This window comes from Tupaia chinensis, unplaced genomic scaffold (genome assembly GCF_000334495.1).
Source record: "Tupaia chinensis unplaced genomic scaffold, TupChi_1.0 Scaffold000007_1, whole genome shotgun sequence".
NCBI lineage: Eukaryota > Metazoa > Chordata > Mammalia > Scandentia > Tupaiidae > Tupaia > Tupaia belangeri.
This window is the reverse complement of record NW_006159436.1, coordinates 2,777,381-2,797,051: the sequence shown is the minus strand read 5'-3', so window position 1 is coordinate 2,797,051 and position 19,671 is coordinate 2,777,381. Positions and strand designations below refer to the sequence as shown.

At 36.4% G+C, this 19,671-nt stretch overlaps 2 protein-coding genes across 2 annotated transcripts in view; both read right to left on the bottom strand.

Moving 5' to 3' along the window:
- Positions 1-4,190, bottom strand: part of LOC114009973 (cytosolic carboxypeptidase 1-like) — a 32,969-nt gene extending 28,779 nt beyond the window's left edge. The window contains exon 1 of the mRNA XM_027776472.1: positions 3,988-4,190. Coding sequence (XP_027632273.1) covers positions 3,988-4,122 — 135 coding nt within the window. The 5' untranslated portion in view covers positions 4,123-4,190. The remainder of the gene's footprint in view (positions 1-3,987) is intronic.
- Positions 4,191-5,270: 1,080 nt separating this feature from the next.
- AGTPBP1 (ATP/GTP binding carboxypeptidase 1) overlaps positions 5,271-19,671 on the bottom strand; it is a 134,753-nt gene continuing 120,352 nt past the window's right edge. Inside the window, exons 18-23 of the mRNA XM_027775591.1 lie at positions 17,041-17,185; positions 13,878-14,031; positions 12,783-12,963; positions 10,901-11,030; positions 9,607-9,738; positions 5,271-5,486 (exon numbers count right to left, since the gene is read on the bottom strand). Coding sequence (XP_027631392.1) covers positions 5,271-5,486; positions 9,607-9,738; positions 10,901-11,030; positions 12,783-12,963; positions 13,878-14,031; positions 17,041-17,185 — 958 coding nt within the window. The remainder of the gene's footprint in view (positions 5,487-9,606; positions 9,739-10,900; positions 11,031-12,782; positions 12,964-13,877; positions 14,032-17,040; positions 17,186-19,671) is intronic.

The window sequence follows — 19,671 nt, the reverse complement described above, 5'->3', positions numbered from 1 at the left end:
TCTAAAATGTGTATTTGAACATTCCCTTACGTCATCAGTTAAAAAAGACAAAGAAACAAAAGGAAACTAGGAGCCCCAGACAGCAGTGCAGCAGTTAACTGCAACACTGCCAGGCAGACACACATGTGAGAATTGCCATTCACATCTGGAGGCCTCCTGGAGTGCACTGGGCAACCATGTGCTCATGATTTAGGCTGGCTAAAGCTGGGAGTGGACCACGGGTCAAGACCCCGTTGGTAGTGCTGGATCCTTGTCACTCTCATTCATGGAATAAATGGAGAATGACAGAGAGAAAGGAAGAGTGGGGAAGGAAAGAGAGACAGAGAGAGAAAGGAGAGGCAGAATGAAAGGAGGAAAGGCAGAAAGAGAGAGAAAGAAAGAGAGAGAAAGAAAACTGTCAAAGAAAAGAATCAAACATATCTAAAGCAATGATACAGTAGTAAAATAAATTCCACATGGCCAACCACACAGTTCAAAGCCCCCACTGGGTACATGTGTGTGCATGCCCTAAATCCCAAGAGGAGGATGCAGGAAAAGAAATGCAGCATGGGAACCAGCAGTTAGCGTAATGGCTATGTCGCTGGACTCCCACGTAGTCGACCGCGGTTCGCGTCCCGGACCCGGTGGCTTAAAACCCACGCCGGGCGCGTGTGCGTGCGTCCCCAAGATCCCAAGAGGAGAATGGAGGAGAAGGTATTGCGGTGTGGCCATCCCCCCTGGGGGGTGATTTCTCGCTTTCTGTCTCTCTGTCTCTCTCTGTCTGTCTGGCGAGCGCACGCGCCCTATAGTGAAAAACCTCTCAAAAAAAAAAAAAAAAGAAAAGAAATGCAGCATGGCCATTCCCTTTGGGGTGGGAGTGACTTCTCACTTTTCCTCTCACTGTTTCTCTCTGGCAAGCACACACACACACACACACACACACACACCCTGTGACAGAAACCTAGGGGAAAAGAAAAAGAATTTCCATTTCAAATTTGTCTACTAAAGCAAAAGGAAATTTTTACTTCATCCCAGACCCCCTCTTAACCAACAGTTTCCCAATAAACAATATAATGCTTATCAGGTTAAATGCTACCATATAAAACTATAAAAATGGATTATGAAACTATGAAAATTAAAATACTGGTTGTCTTTGTTTTTCAGATAAAAATGAATCTCTAAAACAAGTTGCATCCTTATACCAATAAAAGGTGTATGTGTGGATGACGGTGGACATCAATTAGAAAGTATTATTAAACAGCTTTTCAGTGACTAAACTCCTATGGCACATGGTAAGTGAACAAAATGAACTGTGAAAACTGTTGCTCACTCTATATGAAGTACAAGCCTTTAAAATGATTTTCTTTTTTTAGGTTTAAATAAAGAATTTGGCTATTTCCCAAATATTCTAAGAACTACAATCTGACTTTATTAGAACATTCATTTGTCTTTTTAATTTAAAAGCTTATAAAAGGTTATGCCTATTTCTGCATTGGTTCTTAGAAAATAATAACAATATTTACAGGCTAAAAGTTCAATAACATAAAAACATTGTTGAGAGTGAAGAAGACTACTTCCTAAAACATTCAACTCATACAACTTACTAGTTAACAAATTTCAAATGTATACATAGGTGCCTGTGTGAGAACAGGAGGTGTATGTGAACTCTGTGCTTTCTAATCAGCTTTGCTATGCATTTCAAACATTTCTAAGAAATAAATTCTATTAGCTTTTTAAAAATATGTATCATGATCAAAGCCTTGCATTTTAGACATAAGGGAAAAAACCTGGCTTAGTAAGACACACGTCTCTTCACAAGAGTTTTAAATCACTGTAAAATCTATTAACTAAATTGTTAAAAAAAGAAATGGGAATTTATTAGGCATGCTTTTTATTTTTAATAGTTTGTATATTTGTATATTAAAAATCAGGACCAGCACATGGCATACTGGTTATGTTACTGGATTCTCACAGAGTCGAACGCAGTTCGAATCCTAAACATGGCAACTTAAAATTCAAGCCAAGCATGTGTGTGTGCAAGCCCAAACTTCTGAGAGGAGAATGGAGAAGGGACTGTGGTGTGGCTATCATCCTGGGTGACAATTCCTCACTTTTGGTCTCTCTGTATCTGTCTCGTCAGCAAGCAAATATATCCAACAGCAAAAATCTCTCTCTCTAAAAAAATTAAAATTAAAAAAATTACTTTTCAGAAAACTGGTTAACATTTTGTTTTGAAATATATTAGCTGTTTAAATTCAGTTTATCAATAATCAAATAAATGGTGACCAGCAGTTAGCGTAATGGCTATGTTGCTAGACTCCCACGTAACCAACCACAGTTCGAGTCCCGGACCCAGTGGCTTAAACTGACGCTGGGCATGTGTGCGTGCATGTCCAAGGTCTTGAGAGGAGAATGGAGGAGAAGGGATTGCAGCATGGCCATCCACCCGGGGGGTGATTTCTCGCTTTCTGTCTCTCTGTCTTTCCGGCGAGCGTGCACACCCTCTAGAAAAAATCTCTCCAAATAAATAAATAAATAAATAAATAAATAAAATAAATGTATCAAAACAGAAATAGAATTTTTTAAAAATTCAAATATAAGTCTAGTGGTAGAATCCAAATATAGTAACAAAGCACCACTAAAACAAGCTACCAATGTATCACAGGGCATCTGGGTCTCAGTGCCCTCACCCCTTCTTTCCCCACTGCTCTGAGGCTGGTTTCAGAGAGACTGATGCTTAAGCTGCCTTCTCCAGCCTAACTACATAAATTGTCTCATTCAAAACAAGCGATTTAGAATCTTTTTCCACAAATCCCTTAACTGGAAGTTTTCTTCTAGGATCCACAAGGCAATTAACAAGTGCTCTCCTCCATGCCACATACTTACACAGTAAGAGACACCTGGGAAAGGTTGCCCACTGAAGCAAGAAGGGAACCGAGTTGAGAGTGAGAGGGTGCTCACGCTACATTTTGTCTCTCACCACAATGCCCTTGGCAAACTAGAAGGACCTGAAGTCACTATTTCATAGTATCTGGAGAGATGTCTCATCTCACTTTGGGAGAACAGTATGCTAGGGTCAACCTAAAACCCAGCAAGAGTTATTGGAAAGAAAGTACTGGAGTTCAGTACCCTCTTTCTGTAGTTCGGTTCGCGCTTGCCCTATAATAAACAAACAAAACAAAACAGAATGAGTAGAATAATTAGCATCACGCCTGAAAATCCTCTGTGCTAAGGCAAAAAAAAAAAAATCAGTTTTGCTTACCAAAAGTCCAATTCATTGTACTTTAATCCAATCTTTAAAACTAAAATATCTGGTGGCATGGTGGTTAAGGCACTGGACACTCCCACATGGCCAACCACAGTTCGAGTCCCAGACCTGGTGGCTTACTTTCTCACTTTCCCCCTCTCTCTGTGTCTCTTTCTGGTCAAATTAAAATAAATTAATTTAAAAAAATAAATAAATAAAATATCCAAAGTACCTAACATTTTACTAGTATTTAATTTTGTAAGCAAGGTTTGAACTCTGGCTGTCTCAAATGAAAGCCTATGGCAACACAGAACAGTACTAGTGAAGAAAAAAATTTAGTGAGGGAATAGGATCCAAAATGTAACAAAGCATGTACCTTAAAATAAGTATAATGTGTTTAATTTTAAATGCATAAAAATACGTATATCTAATAAATATAAATAATACACATTTTTTACTAATAGCATACTACTCCTACAGGTCATTACAAATTGCTAGCTGATATTTAAATGTGTATCCCAATCAGCTTTATAAATAACTACTAATGTTAATAGCCTCAAAATAAGACTCCCAAGCAAATATTTAGTTCAGAGTACAGACACACACTGTTCTTGAGACTTCATATGACTCTAGTCCATCATAACAAATTATGTATAACTCAATCAAACAAATCTATCAGTTAGTATACACTTGCAAACTGATAACGTATTACAAGAACAGTTTCAAAATGTCTGTCTAGTAGGAGTCCGGAGACGTTTCACCTTGTATTTCCCCTGGTCACAGCCACACAGCGTGCTTTCCATGGTATAGCTTCTCTGTACTCCTATCTCCCGCCACACGACCACCCGAGCTGTGGATTCTTTAGATTTCTCCACTACGAAGCTACAGCTGCTCATGCAAAATGCTGGAGCAAGATGGCTCAGTATCTTCGGCAAAGTCTGTAAATGTGAAGAATGATAATAATAAACTAAACCAAGAATTCTTTTTTCTAATTTTTGATGAGAGCAAAGGGATGGAAACAGGGCCACATAGATCTGTTTGTTACATCCGCTGCTATTCAAACATCAAAATGATCCTCATTCTTCTGATTTAAAATGTTTCTGCTTTTCAAAATAGAAAATACAATGAAAGAAATGATGACATTCTTAGTAGCAACCAATAAGCAGAATAAAGCCAGATTAAAAAAAAATACTATGTTTAAAAATATGAGAAATAGGGAACCAGCAGTTAGCGTAATGGCTATGTCGCTGGACTCCCACGTAGTCGACCGCGGTTCACGTCCCGGACCCGGTGGCTTAAAATTCACGCCAGGTGTGTGTGCGTGCGTGCCCAAGATCCCGAGAGGAGAATGGAGGAGAAGGGATTGCGGCTTTAAAACTAAAATATCTGGTGGCATGGTGGTTAAGGCACTGGACATTCCCACATGGCCAACCACAGTTCGAGTCCCAGACCTGGTGGCTTACTTTCTCACTTTCCCCCTCTCTCTGTGTCTCTTTCTGGTCAAATTAAAATAAATTAATTTAAAAAAATAAATAAATAAAATATCCAAAGTACCTAACATTTTACTAGTATTTAATTTTGTAAGCAAGGTTTGAACTCTGGCTGTCTCAAATGAAAGCCTATGGCAACACAGAACAGTACTAGTGAAGAAAAAAATTTAGTGAGGGAATAGGATCCAAAATGTAACAAAGCATGTACCTTAAAATAAGTATAATGTGTTTAATTTTAAATGCATAAAAATACGTATATCTAATAAATATAAATAATACACATTTTTTACTAATAGCATACTACTCCTACAGGTCATTACAAATTGCTAGCTGATATTTAAATGTGTATCCCAATCAGCTTTATAAATAACTACTAATGTTAATAGCCTCAAAATAAGACTCCCAAGCAAATATTTAGTTCAGAGTACAGACACACACTGTTCTTGAGACTTCATATGACTCTAGTCCATCATAACAAATTATGTATAACTCAATCAAACAAATCTATCAGTTAGTATACACTTGCAAACTGATAACGTATTACAAGAACAGTTTCAAAATGTCTGTCTAGTAGGAGTCCGGAGACGTTTCACCTTGTATTTCCCCTGGTCACAGCCACACAGCGTGCTTTCCATGGTATAGCTTCTCTGTACTCCTATCTCCCGCCACACGACCACCCGAGCTGTGGATTCTTTAGATTTCTCCACTACGAAGCTACAGCTGCTCATGCAAAATGCTGGAGCAAGATGGCTCAGTATCTTCGGCAAAGTCTGTAAATGTGAAGAATGATAATAATAAACTAAACCAAGAATTCTTTTTTCTAATTTTTGATGAGAGCAAAGGGATGGAAACAGGGCCACATAGATCTGTTTGTTACATCCGCTGCTATTCAAACATCAAAATGATCCTCATTCTTCTGATTTAAAATGTTTCTGCTTTTCAAAATAGAAAATACAATGAAAGAAATGATGACATTCTTAGTAGCAACCAATAAGCAGAATAAAGCCAGATTAAAAAAAAATACTATGTTTAAAAATATGAGAAATAGGGAACCAGCAGTTAGCGTAATGGCTATGTCGCTGGACTCCCACGTAGTCGACCGCGGTTCACGTCCCGGACCCGGTGGCTTAAAATTCACGCCAGGTGTGTGTGCGTGCGTGCCCAAGATCCCGAGAGGAGAATGGAGGAGAAGGGATTGCGGCGTGACCATCCCCCCTGGGGGGTGATTTCTCGCTTTCTGTCTCTATGTCTCTCTCTCTCTGTCTGGCAAGCGCAAGCGCCTTATAGCGAAAACCTCTCAAAAAAAAAATATATATATGAGAAATAGGAATTAAGGAACTGGACTCCCCCATGGCCAACTATGGTTTGAGTCCTGGATGTGGTGGCTTGAAAATCACACCAGGCACATGGGCATGTATGCCCACAATTCAAAGAGGAAAATGGAGAAAGGACTGCAGGGTGGCCATTCACCCCAGGGATGATTTCTTGCTTTCTCTTTCTCTCTCTCCTTCCTGGCGAAAAAAGTTTAAATAAATAAATAAATAAAATAAAAATATTTAAAAAACAGGCCAGTGTTTGGCATGGTGGTTAAGGTACTGGATACCACATAGCCAACTCCACAGTTCAAGTCCTAGAACTGACAGCTTGAAAGACACACTGGGCATGTGTGTGTGCGTGCCCATAATTCCAAGAGGAGAAAGAACTGTGGCATGGACATCCCTCCTGAAGGGTGTTTTCTCACTCCTCACATCAGTCTCTCTTTATTTCTGTTTCTCCAGCAAGTACATATGCCCTACAGCAAAATCTAAAAAAAAAAAAAAAAAAAAAAAGAAAAAAAAAATCCAGAAGTCACTTAAAAATACAATCAATGAATATGATAAAAGTTTTAAATTACTACACATCATACACAAGAAAACTAGAAAATAACTTTATAATACACATATAGAGCTCTTATTTGAAAAACAATAAATTATTAGATGACAAATACAAAAGCAAGCAGAGAAAAGGCCATTATAAAAGAAAAAAATCAAAATCAGCCAAATATATGAAAAGATACTCAACCTCATTTAAAATTATAGACACACAAAACAATCAAACATTTTCACCTGGCAAAGATGACAGTACCACAATAATAAAGGTGTGAAGAAATACTACTTTTATTTATGGTATTTGGGAACACCGATACGTACAATCTTCATGGAGAACAACGTGACAATACTACTCAAATGATCGCCCAACAGGGAACTACTGAACAAATAAATTCTGGTACACCTATACAATAATAACAAAAATAAACAATGGAAATCTCCTGTAACTGTTGAAAAGACTGAAATAGAACCAGATAGGATGACCTGGAAATACAGCCAAGAAGCATTACTATGTGAAAAAGCAAACTGCTGTGCAGCATTTAAAAAAACAAACACACTGACAAAAACCACGTCTACTACACACACATACATTATGGATGAATGTGCCTTAGAGACAAGTCTCACAACACACATGGTAACACGGACTAATTAGTGACTGGAAGAATGCAACTGTCACCTACTACTTTACATATCTCTGGAGTGTTGCCATTTTTTATAACTAATCATTGTATTTATTTGGGAAGGGGAACACAGAGAAAGGATACCAAAAGAAAATGTGCTCTGAAGTTCTGCTAGGGGAAATGGTATGCTATTGAGCCTTTTGGGGGAAAATAACCTGGGGTGTTTGTTCAGGCATAACCAGAGCAGGAGTGACACCGCGGCAGAACGGAGAGTGCACAGGGCTGAGAGAAGCAACACTTCGTTTTGGTCTTGGGCACATAGCTTTTTGGCCAACGCTGAAAGCGTGTCCACTGACCCAGAAGTCTTAGTTGGTTCATATGTACAATAGCAATGATAATCTGTCCCTACCTCACAAAGCACTGAGAAACTCAAACAAAAATTCATATGAAAAGTACCCTATAAGCTATAAGCACAACCTATATAAGGTAATACAATTGTTAAATGTCTAATTCATTCAGTAAGTACTTACTTAATGCCTACTAAGTACAGGGACTACTTATTCAACCAAAGAAGTAATGTCCTAACCTACATTATCTTAGTCGTCTCACTCAGAAATGATGGTCTATTATGTACAGTATTTAGCCATACTAGAAGATGCCCCATTGGGAAGTGTGGGTGCATTCTCTGGCAAGCACACGTGTCCTCTGGCAATGAGAAAATTAAATTCATTTCAGGGGGCTAAGTAAGAATTCCCTGAGAAGAGAAATAGGATAAACAAGCAGAAATGACTGGGTAAAGGGACGGGGGTGATGGCAGTGCTAGGATATGTGTGTGTGTCCTGCTGTCTAGTTTTCTCTCATGCTGTGGGCCTCTCCATCTCACTTTCTTACTCTGTGTATCTAAACTAAATATTCCCTATTTATCTTCCAAAGATATCCCCAAGCTCTGCTAATCTATTCTGTTTCCTTCATCTAATGTCCTTGCCTTGTAAGACTAAATTTTCTAAAGGTATTGTGGCAGTAACACTCACTGACTATTGACATATTGGGCATTTTATAGATAAATAGTCATGAGCTCTCCCTTCACGTTTATTCTATCTGTTTTGTCTTTCTATTGAATTTAAACATATTAATAGGAAGGCAAATAAAACTGAACACGTATTAATAGGAAGGCATATAAAATTTATAGGCTGGGATGTAGCTGAAATGTGAAACAGCATTGCTCCACTAAGTTTTTGCTTCCAGGGCTATTACTGAGAAATGTGATGCCATTCTGATAGGTAAGCCATTGTAAAAAGATTTGAAAACGTGTAAAAATTTCTCCTGTAAAGAAATTGAAGCTTTTTCTATGCATCAGCAATGATCAACTGAGGGTAGGTGGCTATGCAGGGAAAAAAAAATGTCATTCCCAGCTGCAACAAAATTCATAAAGTGGGAATAAATCTAACAAAAACATCACACCTATTTAGAGAAATGTTAGATCTTGACTGAAGGACATAGAAGACTCAATAGTTAACTAGCCAATGTTTATAGACAACAATGCCATATATTATCATCATCATAATTCTCTCCATTTTATCTGAATTTATTGCAACTCTGATGCATACCCCAACAAAGTTTAACCACAAACTGATTTTAAAATTCACAAGAAAGAAGGTCAGCCTGGTAGCCTAGTGGTGAAAGGAGCCAGATCGCACATCGTATACTTTGGTTCACATCCCAGCCTAAGAGACTTGAAAAATACGTTGACTGTGTGTGCATGTGTGCCCAAAATGATGAGAAGGATGGAGAAATGGAAGAAAATGAATGGATTTGCAGCATGACCACACCCCAATAGGAGGTGCTTTCTCCTTTCTCTTTCTCTGTCTCTTTGGCAAACATATATATCCTCTAGCAATTTAAAAAAAATAATAATAAAATTCACAAGAATAACAAACAAAAAGAGCTGAGGCAATTTTTTTAAAAGAAAGAAAAATTTGCCCTACAAGATATCAATTCTAAGCCTATAGTAATTAAAATGATATGGAATGCAAAGACATAGGAACAAGAATGACTACAATATGAGAGAGTCTCAGAATACCCCATACATGTTGCAACACAGTACGTAACAGGCGGCTTCATCAGATCAACAGAGGAAGGATGCACCGTCCGGTAGATGACGCTGAGACAACTGGTCTCCACAAGGAAAATAAAATTAGATCCTCTTGTCTCATACAAAAATAAATTCCAAATAGATGAAAATTCTAAATGTGAAAAGCAGAAACTTTTAAAATAAAAAAAAAACTCAAAGAAAAATGGTAAAATGCCAACATTTCTTAAATCTGGAGAGTGCATACAAGTTATTTTCTGTTGTGTTATGCATGTCTGAACTGACAAGCTCATGAATCATCTGTGATAATTACCCTGTATCCCATATCCTCCACAACATCACACGAAGTCGCATTGTCATTGGTATGCCACACTGTCTCTTTGATGCTGCAGCCATACATAAACACGTTCTTCTTTCGGGAATGGCCATGATAATCACAATAAACCTTGAAAAGACAATATATTTTAAAAATTGAAAGCTTTCAAAGTCATATATTGCCAAGTATAGGCAGTTAATATCAAGCCAATGAACAAGTCTGTGTTCCTGGTCTTTCAATATAACAAAACCACCACTTAACAAGTAGAACCAATAGAATTTATAGCATTGAAGGTCCTACATCTAAGCACAATTTCCATTCTTTCTCCTGTATCTACTATTCACCAGTTAAAAAATAATAAACTCGATTATATTTCAAACCTACAGTAGTCATCCCTGCCCCAAAGGGGTTGCTGAAACATTTACCTAATTTAAAAGAACAGAAAATGCTCTCAAAGAAAACACTATAAAAAAGGGTTTGGTTTACATTTAATTTTTAAGAAAGTCATTTTAGGGCCAATAGGTGGCATGGTGGTTAAGGCGCTGGACACTCCCACATGGACGACCACAGTTCAAGTCCCAGACCTGGTGGTTTGCTTTCTCACTTTCCTTCTCTCTGTGTGTCAGTCTTTCTCTGATCAAATTAAAATAAATGAATGAATAAATAAAATTAAATAATAATTATTTCTAAAAAAAAGAATGTCATTTTAAAAATAAAGACCTCACATGTCAATTCTGTCCCCTGCAATGCTTTTTTATCTTACCCAAAGAAAGATTAAATAATTTACACAGGAACACACAAGTCAAAAGCTAATGAAAACAGGAGGAACACGTATATATATTTTTAAAAATCCAGTATAATCTCACGCTATGCTTATACTATATTTCCCATGTATGTACGAAACACTTAATAATCTCAGAGCTGACTAAAGAACTCAAAATCAGCTTCTACTAGTTTGAGAATTTGGAAGGTACATATTGTTATCTTGGAGTTCAAATATTTAATTTAAACCAGGAGTAACCAATATTTATAATAAGAAAAATAAAAGCGTGTGAGAATTATAAACATTCAGCCTGATAAAATAAGGATATGGATATATTAATATGGTATTAATTAGATACCATAATTACTACACAAGTGATTAATAATAGGAAAAAAATTAAAGAAACTGCTTCAGAAATGAAGCAGTTTTTTTCTGGCTTATACAGCCAGAAAAAAACATACAAAATACCAAGTCATTGATGAATAAAAACCTTTGACTATGCAAAGTAAGAAAACTATGATCACTTGCCAGGGGTAAACGCTTCACTGCAGCCAAATACTGTAGCAGCCCCTTAGCATGGTAAATTGTAGGATGCAGATCTGGATTGGGACTTTGCCACTGTCTGTTCAAATCCTCTCCACTTAAAGAACAGCGGTGACTATACACACAGAAACAAAAAGACAGGAAAACATTGGTACCAGTAAACCTTACATACATTTCCGATTTCATGTCATGATTATTTCTACTAAGTATTTCAACAGGTATAGAGCGTGGACTACTGAATGTACATTATATTCATTAAGTAAATACATATCTTGTATTTGTTACGTGCAAGATCTTGAGTCACATGCATTTAACTGTAAGATTTCAGTTTTATGATCAACATTCTCAAGCTACAGAAAACAATTAATTCCAGATCCTGAGGTTTTACTCTACACTTTATAAAATTTATTAATGGTCACCTTTTTCCATTCTGTCTACATGATCATTTGCTACACTAACATCCTATATCTTGATTGTATTAGTCTATAAAAGTGCTAAGAAAGACAAGTACACGAAATATATACACTCTTGTAAAAATTCAAGTACATTTTCATTTATTCATAGGTATTAAATATTAAAGCCACTGAGGAAAAAAAATCAGATGATAGTAACAGAAATATAAATAGATTTCTCATGATCAGTATGTTTCTGAGTTAGAAATAGTTTATCATTTTAGTCTCATATTAAAAGAAATTTCATTTTCTTTATATTCAAAAATTCCTTAAAATATGAGAAAAACAGGACCAGCAGACGACGTAATGGTTCATCGCTGAACTCCCATGTAGCCAACTACCATCCGAGTCCAGGAGCTGGTGGCTTAAAACTCCCACTGGGCACATGTATGTGCATGCCGAAAATCCCAAAGGGAAAATGGAGAAGGGATTATAGTGTGGCCATCCTCCAGGAGATGATATCTTGCTTTCTGTCTCTCTGTCTCTCTCCATGTATGTAATACATATATATGTACATGAGAAATAGTCATGTTGCTTCTATTAAATAAATAAGATATGATAGCTTCATCTTTTTAAAAAAATTTTTGCCACAAGGTACATGTGCTCACCAGAGAGACAGAGAAGGTGAGACAGCACCCCACATGGGACATGGTCACACCGCAATCCCTTCTCCATTTCTCCCTCCTCTGGGGATTTTGGGCATGCACACATACATACCTGGCATGTTTTTCAAGTCATCAAGTCCAGGACTGGAACCACACAGTCAATCATGTATGATCCACTGCCTTAACTAGCATGCTCCAAGGCTGACCTGATAACCTCATTTCTGGAGATGCTCATGACAGCTAGACTAAATCCCATCTTTCAGAAGCACTACTGAGCCTTCATCAAATTGTTACAAAAAATTTACTGTACTAACTATAAGCCACCTCTACTTAAAAAGTAATTATCTTCCAGTATTTTTCAGTCTGAAGAATTCCTTCTGTCACACACTATATACCTCCTTATATCAAGAAGTTAGCAGATGGGGCTAGCATTCTGTAGCAGTGGAAGCAGATCCCAGAAGATTCTAAATCATAGCATAATCTAAAATTGCACCACTACCACCAACAAAAATATGATGAGTATATGTTAATGGTTTTCATATTCTGACATTGTGATTTTTCTAAAACAATTCAAGTAGGACATGGACATTTTATGAAATCATATTCTCATGGACACAGAATTTCTTAAAACATCATAATATTACTAGTATATAAAATATATTTTCATTTAAGAGTCTTAGATAAATTCTTCAACAAAAATGTCTTTGTTCTAAAACAACTGCCAATTTAATCTGGATACTATTACTTGAACAAGTTTACACAGGACAACCACAAGTCAATAATATTTCTATAACTGTTGCTTAAACTTACTTTCCATTGATGACACCATCTGGATTTAGCATAGGGACAATTTTAAAAATATAGGATTCTCGTAAGCTCTGAGCAGTAGGATTATTACTCATGAGATATTCCAAAGTTCCTTTCATAACCCAACTTGCATTGGTTTCTCCAGGATGTACCCGAGCAGATAAGAAAATGTAAGGGCGATTTCCTAAAGTACACATAAAATCTCAAATTAAAATGAACAGCTACTAAACATTTGTATATTGGACTCTGGGGCTTCAGTAATATCTCTGCTCAACAGTGAAGTATGATATAAATGCATAGACCTCACTGTGCACCTACTATCTACAAGAATTACACTAGGTTTTATAGAAGAAGAAACACCCAAAACCAATATAAACCACACCTGATGGTGCTCACAATATAAACATAAAACATGAAACAGAATTTGAGCCACTATTTATTTCCCAATTATGAACACGTAAAATTAGTTCTTAAATGCTATCTTGACTTTATAAAAGTAGTTGGGAAAGTTAAAAATACAAAATAATTTTTCATGAAATGAAGGCAGAAAGGAATTATCTCTATCTTACAGTCACTATGGTAAGCACAGATTTTTTTTTAAAAGTCTATCTGCTTAAATGCATCAAAAATTTTTTTCACTATACATTTACATATGCAAGCTTACAAAATAAACACTCAGCTCATCACTCATATTTTTATACATAGCAAGCTCTGTTTCTTTCCTGGAGATACTTTACCTTATCAAAATTAACAGGTTTTTGGTTTCATTTTACTATTACAGCTGAACATTTGAGGCAATTTGTAAAGTAAAAACAGCAGGGAAAATCAGTAGCTATTCAGTGCTCGCTATCAAAACACTTGACAATCCTGTGGTTACTTTACTTATAAATAATGGTGGTTGCCATGCACTTCCCCTCATTGTCAAGACAGGACATCAAGGCCCAGAGGCAGGCTCATGGTGAGGTAGTAACAAGACCAAGACCAAAACCCAAGTCTTCTGATGCCTGCTCCTAGTATTTCCATCATTAAAAAATATATATAAAGCAAAGAAAAATAAGTGTGAATGATTGATATTTTGAGTGAAGAAGACAGACTTACTGAATTGACAGATATGTTCATAATAATTAGACTCTGGCATTGCTGTTATAGTCACCAAGGGACAGCTGTTTCCAGACAGGGTTTCACATAACACATCTTTTCGAAAATAGATTTGCTGAGGATTGTGTGCTGATTCCAATTTTTGAAGATGCATCTTGATAAAAATTTAAAAGCAAAGTATACAATCATTTAAAAACTCCCTATGATATTTAGAAATAATGCATCCAGATTTCCATATAACTAGAAGTAAATCAGAGTCTTAATCCCTTATCTGAAACTCTTAGGACCAAATGTTGTTCCAACATCAGTATTTGGAAAACTTGAGAAAGGTGAAAGTGTGTATACCATTCATTATGCTACGCCACCAGCGGGTCAGGGACAGCAACCTGTAGTGAACACATTATTTCTGCAGCAAAACATATGCAAGGCCACCCTAGGTAGATGCAATCCTCTCAATAAACTCCTATCAGTGCAGGTGAGGCTTCACTGACAAATGTGTTATGAAAACGTTTCTAATTTTCAGTGAAGTTTGGAACTTTAAGTGACTAGAGACCTATAATCTAAAATACAAATGAAAAATGTGTAGCATAATTTTTTTTAACGATTTCTTTTCCTGACGTCAAGATTAATACGGACTCACTGCAAAATGTCTGGGAGACATAGAGAGTACAAAGCAAAACTTTTAAATACCCACAACAGGATTGCCTAGCCTACTACTAACAAATGCAATGTACATAATGTAATCTAAACTGTGATTACATATAATATTATAATCTGATTTTACCGCTTATTTATAATACATGAATTCATAGTTATGAATACTATAGCAGATCATTAAAAATATTAAACATGTATACTCTGAAAAAAGAGTTTTAATGAACTTATACCAAAAATGAATTGTCCACTTCCATTTTTAGATATTTAATTGGTTTTCAAACTTGATCTATGCTCATTCACATGATCACTATTGACTGAGTGGTCACTATTTGCTAGAAACCCTCTGGAGCACTGGGGAGGCGGCAGTGAATGAGCAACCCTGCCCTGGGGAAAACATCCAGTGTTACAAGAAGCTGTAATGAGTGGGGGCAAGCTTAGCTGAGTCTAGGCAGTGAGGAAAGGTCTTATAGACAAAATTATATTTAAACTGAGATCCAAAGGGTAAGTAAAGAGGATAAAACAAGAAGTGCAAGCAGAAGGAAAAGTACGTAAGAAGATTAGACAGAATATGAGCATTTCAAAGAACTCAGAAAGATCCCATACAGTTAAGCCAGAAAGAACAAGGATAAGAAACTGAGAATCTGCAGATGATGGACCCAGTTGGCCAGTCTTTCTCAAAGTGTGTGTACATACTATTGGTTACTGTGAACTAAGCAACCCATGGACAAACTTTCTAAAAGTTTGAGGTATATATTTTACTGTGAATTATTGGGCTGTCAGGAAAGTCATGAGGCATTTTTGCATAGAAAACCAGAAAAACACATCATGACTTTCCCAATGACCTAAGAGAAAGACAACTAGTATACTAAACCTATAATTCCATGGATATTAATTTAGAGAATATAAAGAGTGAATTAAAGTCTATTTAAAGATAAATAATAAATAATGTTCAAAACATATCTGAATGAGCAAAAAAATATGAAAAATAGAGAAGGGACAAAATGAACCATGGTAAGAATTTTAGATTTTATACAAAGAGTAAGAAAAATCACTTAAGAGTTGCAACCAGAGGATTATACGATGAGACTTGCCATGAAAGAGCCTTTGAACTGCAATGTGGAATGAAGACTAATGAAGAGCAAACGACACCGGTTGGAAAAACTCCTTAGGACACAAGTTAGAAAAAGTCAGCAGAAGTCCAGGTGAGAACAATGCCGATAAAGTCATGGTAGAGGGGTGAGAAAAAACTAGGAGGATGCATGATATAGTAAAAAGATAATAACAACATGAAACTAGGAACTGGCCCCACACTGCAGCAGTTAGGTGCTGGGCACAGGGAGCCAAGCCCACATGGCCAGCTGCAGTGTGAACTCCTGCCCCAACAGCTAGAAAAATGCCAGGTGCCATGTGCATGTGTGCCCAAAACCCTGACAAAAGAGAGAAATGGAAAAAAGAGGATTGTAGATTGACCACATACCATGGGATGTGATCTCTCTCTCTCTGCTAAGCATGTAGACCCTCTGGCAATATTAATAAGTAAATAAATAAATAGCATGTAACCAGGCAAATACAATCATTGAAGACATGTATATATATATATATATATATATATATATATATATATATATACACACATATATATATATATACATATTCATTCATAATTATTTTCTGAGGATAAATTATACAAAATTGGACTACTAAATCATTAAGTATATATTCTGATGGAATATAGTCACAGAAAGATGCCTGAACATCATACTTTCATTGCAGGGTATCGTTTATTAAAACACAGCAAAGCTCATTTAATGTTCTCAGCCTTGATATCGCTACTGCTCTACAGACTATGTTTTTCTTTTATTTTCCCCTCTCTAATAATTCAAAAGATTATTTCTATTATAATCATAGTACTCCATTTTTTTTCTTGGTAAACTGATCATATCCTCATGATCCCTGACAAGAAGTTCTTCTTCTCATAGGTTAAATCTGCCACAGCTGATCATCTAATTAGTTTTGTTTTACAATGCAAATATTTCAAATTGCAAAAGGTCCCACAAAATGACTCTTTTACCCCATATTCTAAGAGATTTGGATCTTGGGCTCCATAATGAAACCATTTCCTACAGAAAAAAATTCAAACTGCATCCACATTTCTCTACTGTTACATTTTTTTTAATGAAATGTAATGCTTCTGGTTAAACAAGTAGAATCTTGCCTAGTCAAATTTTATAAAGCATAAAATCTTAGCTAGAGAACTGCAATTTCTACAAAATACTGGAAGTAAAAATCTTTTCAAATTCCCTTAATATTTCTATTTAAAAAAGTAAGGACTACATTCCCATTTCAATTCCTGTAATGTTTTCAACAAACAATGTGTATTTTCTAAAATCTTCAATACTCAACCGTTTTCTTATTTTATTAAGGTATTTACTTAAAGCAACTTCCCTCAATTATCTGACACACATGCATTTAACACAGCTGTCATAACAGAATGCAGGGTTCTCACCTGTAAAGTTGAATACGTATACGGATAGTGATAAGCAAAGTAGCAAACATCATCTTTGTGAGGAAAAGTGACAGTGAATGTAATTGTATAGTAGGATTTTCCCTTTTGCCCACCTGCAGCAACTGAACTTCTTGAGAAATGATTTCTGCAATAGAAAAGAATAAAGCATGCTTATTTCATCCACACAAACTCCTAATTTCCCTTGCTACTTTCATTAAATAGAACCTATAGAAAACCTCAATTGGCAAAAAGTTCAACTTAAATAGCCTATAAAAAAAAAAAACCAGACTCAAGGGACCAGTAGTCAGCGTAATGGCTATGTTGCTGGACTCCTGTGTAGTCAACCGCGGTTCGAGTCCCGGACCCAGTGGCTTAAACTCACGCCGGGCGTGTGTGCGTGCGTGCCCAAGATCCCGAGAGGAGAATGAAGGAGAAGGGATTGCGGTGGGACCATCCCCCCTGGGGGGTGATTTCTCGCTTTCTGTCCCTCTGTCTCTGTCTTTCTGGAGAGCGCATGCGTCCTATAGCAAAACCCTCACCCCCCCCCAAAAAAAAGAAAACCAGACTCAATACTAATAAAGCAGTTAATTGTTACTACCCAATAACATTATTTTTCACTTCTGAATTTCCTAGTAAGATGGAGCTATTATTCTACACATCATAACATTTTTAGAACTCCACTCCTTGATAGCCATATACATTACTGTATCTAGGCAAAAACCATCAAAGGCTGATAGACACCTTTAGGGTGAATAGATCAGGCCACAAAACCTGAATTCGCTAATGAATTTTAAGATTACAAAAAAAAAAACAATCAGAGATGATGTTGTTCCTGATGCGATCCAATGGGAATTCATTGTATCACCTATCAAGTATTCTTGCCAAAAATCAAATCTGAAGTTGATCAAGCTAAATCTAAGCACCAGTTATAGGAAATCAGCATGATAGGAGAATCTTAATGCAACAGGGGTATAATCAGCAAAATCCAAATGTGAAAAATTCTCCATGACAACCCAGTTTTTTTCACGAAGGAATGGAATTTTTTTTTAAAAGGGAATAAAGAAGGCTATGAATTGGGGCCAGCAGGTGGCATTGTGGTTAAGGCTGCTGGATTCCCATATAGCTGACTGTGGTTTGAGTCCCAGACCTGGAGACCTGCTTTCTTACTCTCTCTCTCTGGAAATATTAAAATAATAATAATAAATAAAGTTACATAAAATAATTCCTTTAAAAAAAAGAAGCCTACAAATTAAGAGATATAGTAACAATAATCACATCATGCAATGTGAAATCCTTGGTTGGATTCTGTTCGAAACAAGTCAACAATAAAACATTGTTTTAAAAAAAATATTTCATTCAATTTTATTTACTTATTCATTCATCCATTTATTTTAATCTGACCAGAGAGGGTCAGAGTGAGAGTGACAGTGACAGTGAAAGAGAGTGAGAGTGAGAAAGAAAGCCACCAGGTCCAGGACTCAACCGTCAGCCATGTGGGAGTCCAGTGCCCTCAACCACCATGTCACCTGCAGGCCCCAGCAATAAAACATTTAAGAGGAAATTAACACTAACTACGGAATGGATAGTCCAATATATTGAGGAATTTTCTTAATTTTTCTGAAGTGTGTTAATGGAACCATTATTAAATTATCTTAAGAGAATATAGAGATATATATTTTAAGTAGTTGTGGATAAATAAAAGTTGAAAACTGCTGAAAATTGCTCTAAGAATTCAGTATAGAAATAGGAGTGAAAGTTACCTAAACAAAACTCACCATGTGTTGATAATTATTGAAACTGGGTGATTAATATATGGGGTCCCATTATCCTATTCTGTGCTTTTATAAATGTTTCAAGATTTCCGTAACAAAAAATTTGTAAAACCATATATTACTTTCCAGGCTTTAAAGACTGCTGACGGCTGCTGATTTAAAAATGCTTTGTCTACCCGCTTAATTTCTAAAATTTATCTTGTATTATTATTTAAGCCATAAACTGGAGGAAAAATTAGGACCTAGGGCTTATTTATTCACACACATATATATTCAAGACCTTTCCAAACGAGTCTAGTCATCATTAATTTAGTCACTGTATCGTAAACAAATACCAATGACAAGATGCTAAAGATTCAGAAAAAATGTGAAACAATTCAAGAGCTGGTCCTTGCCAACTCTTTTCCCCAGAAATCTAATATCTAATAAGAGAAGTATTTATACTCCCACACTACAGCTAGATGACAGTTTACAGGTTATAAACCAGTAAAATGTGCATTATGTCATATACAGGTAGAAGGTAGATTTATTCCACTTTATAAACATCTATTTTATAGATAAAATAGAAGATTTAGCTCACATGAAAAGTTAAGACACAATGCAACAATATATTTTAATCCTTGCTATCTTAGTTTCAGGTTTCAGGAAAGTAATTAGAATACTGCTATTACTTAAGAAGTAGTTAATAGGGGCCAGGAAGTAGCATGGTGGTTAAGGTGCTGGATGCCCAAAAGGCTCACCGCGGTTCAAGTGCTGGACCTGGAGCCTTGAAAATCAGGTCAGGAATGTATGCGTACATGCCCAAAATCCCAGGAAAGGAATGGAGAAGAAGGGACTGCGGCATGGCCATTGCCCCCCC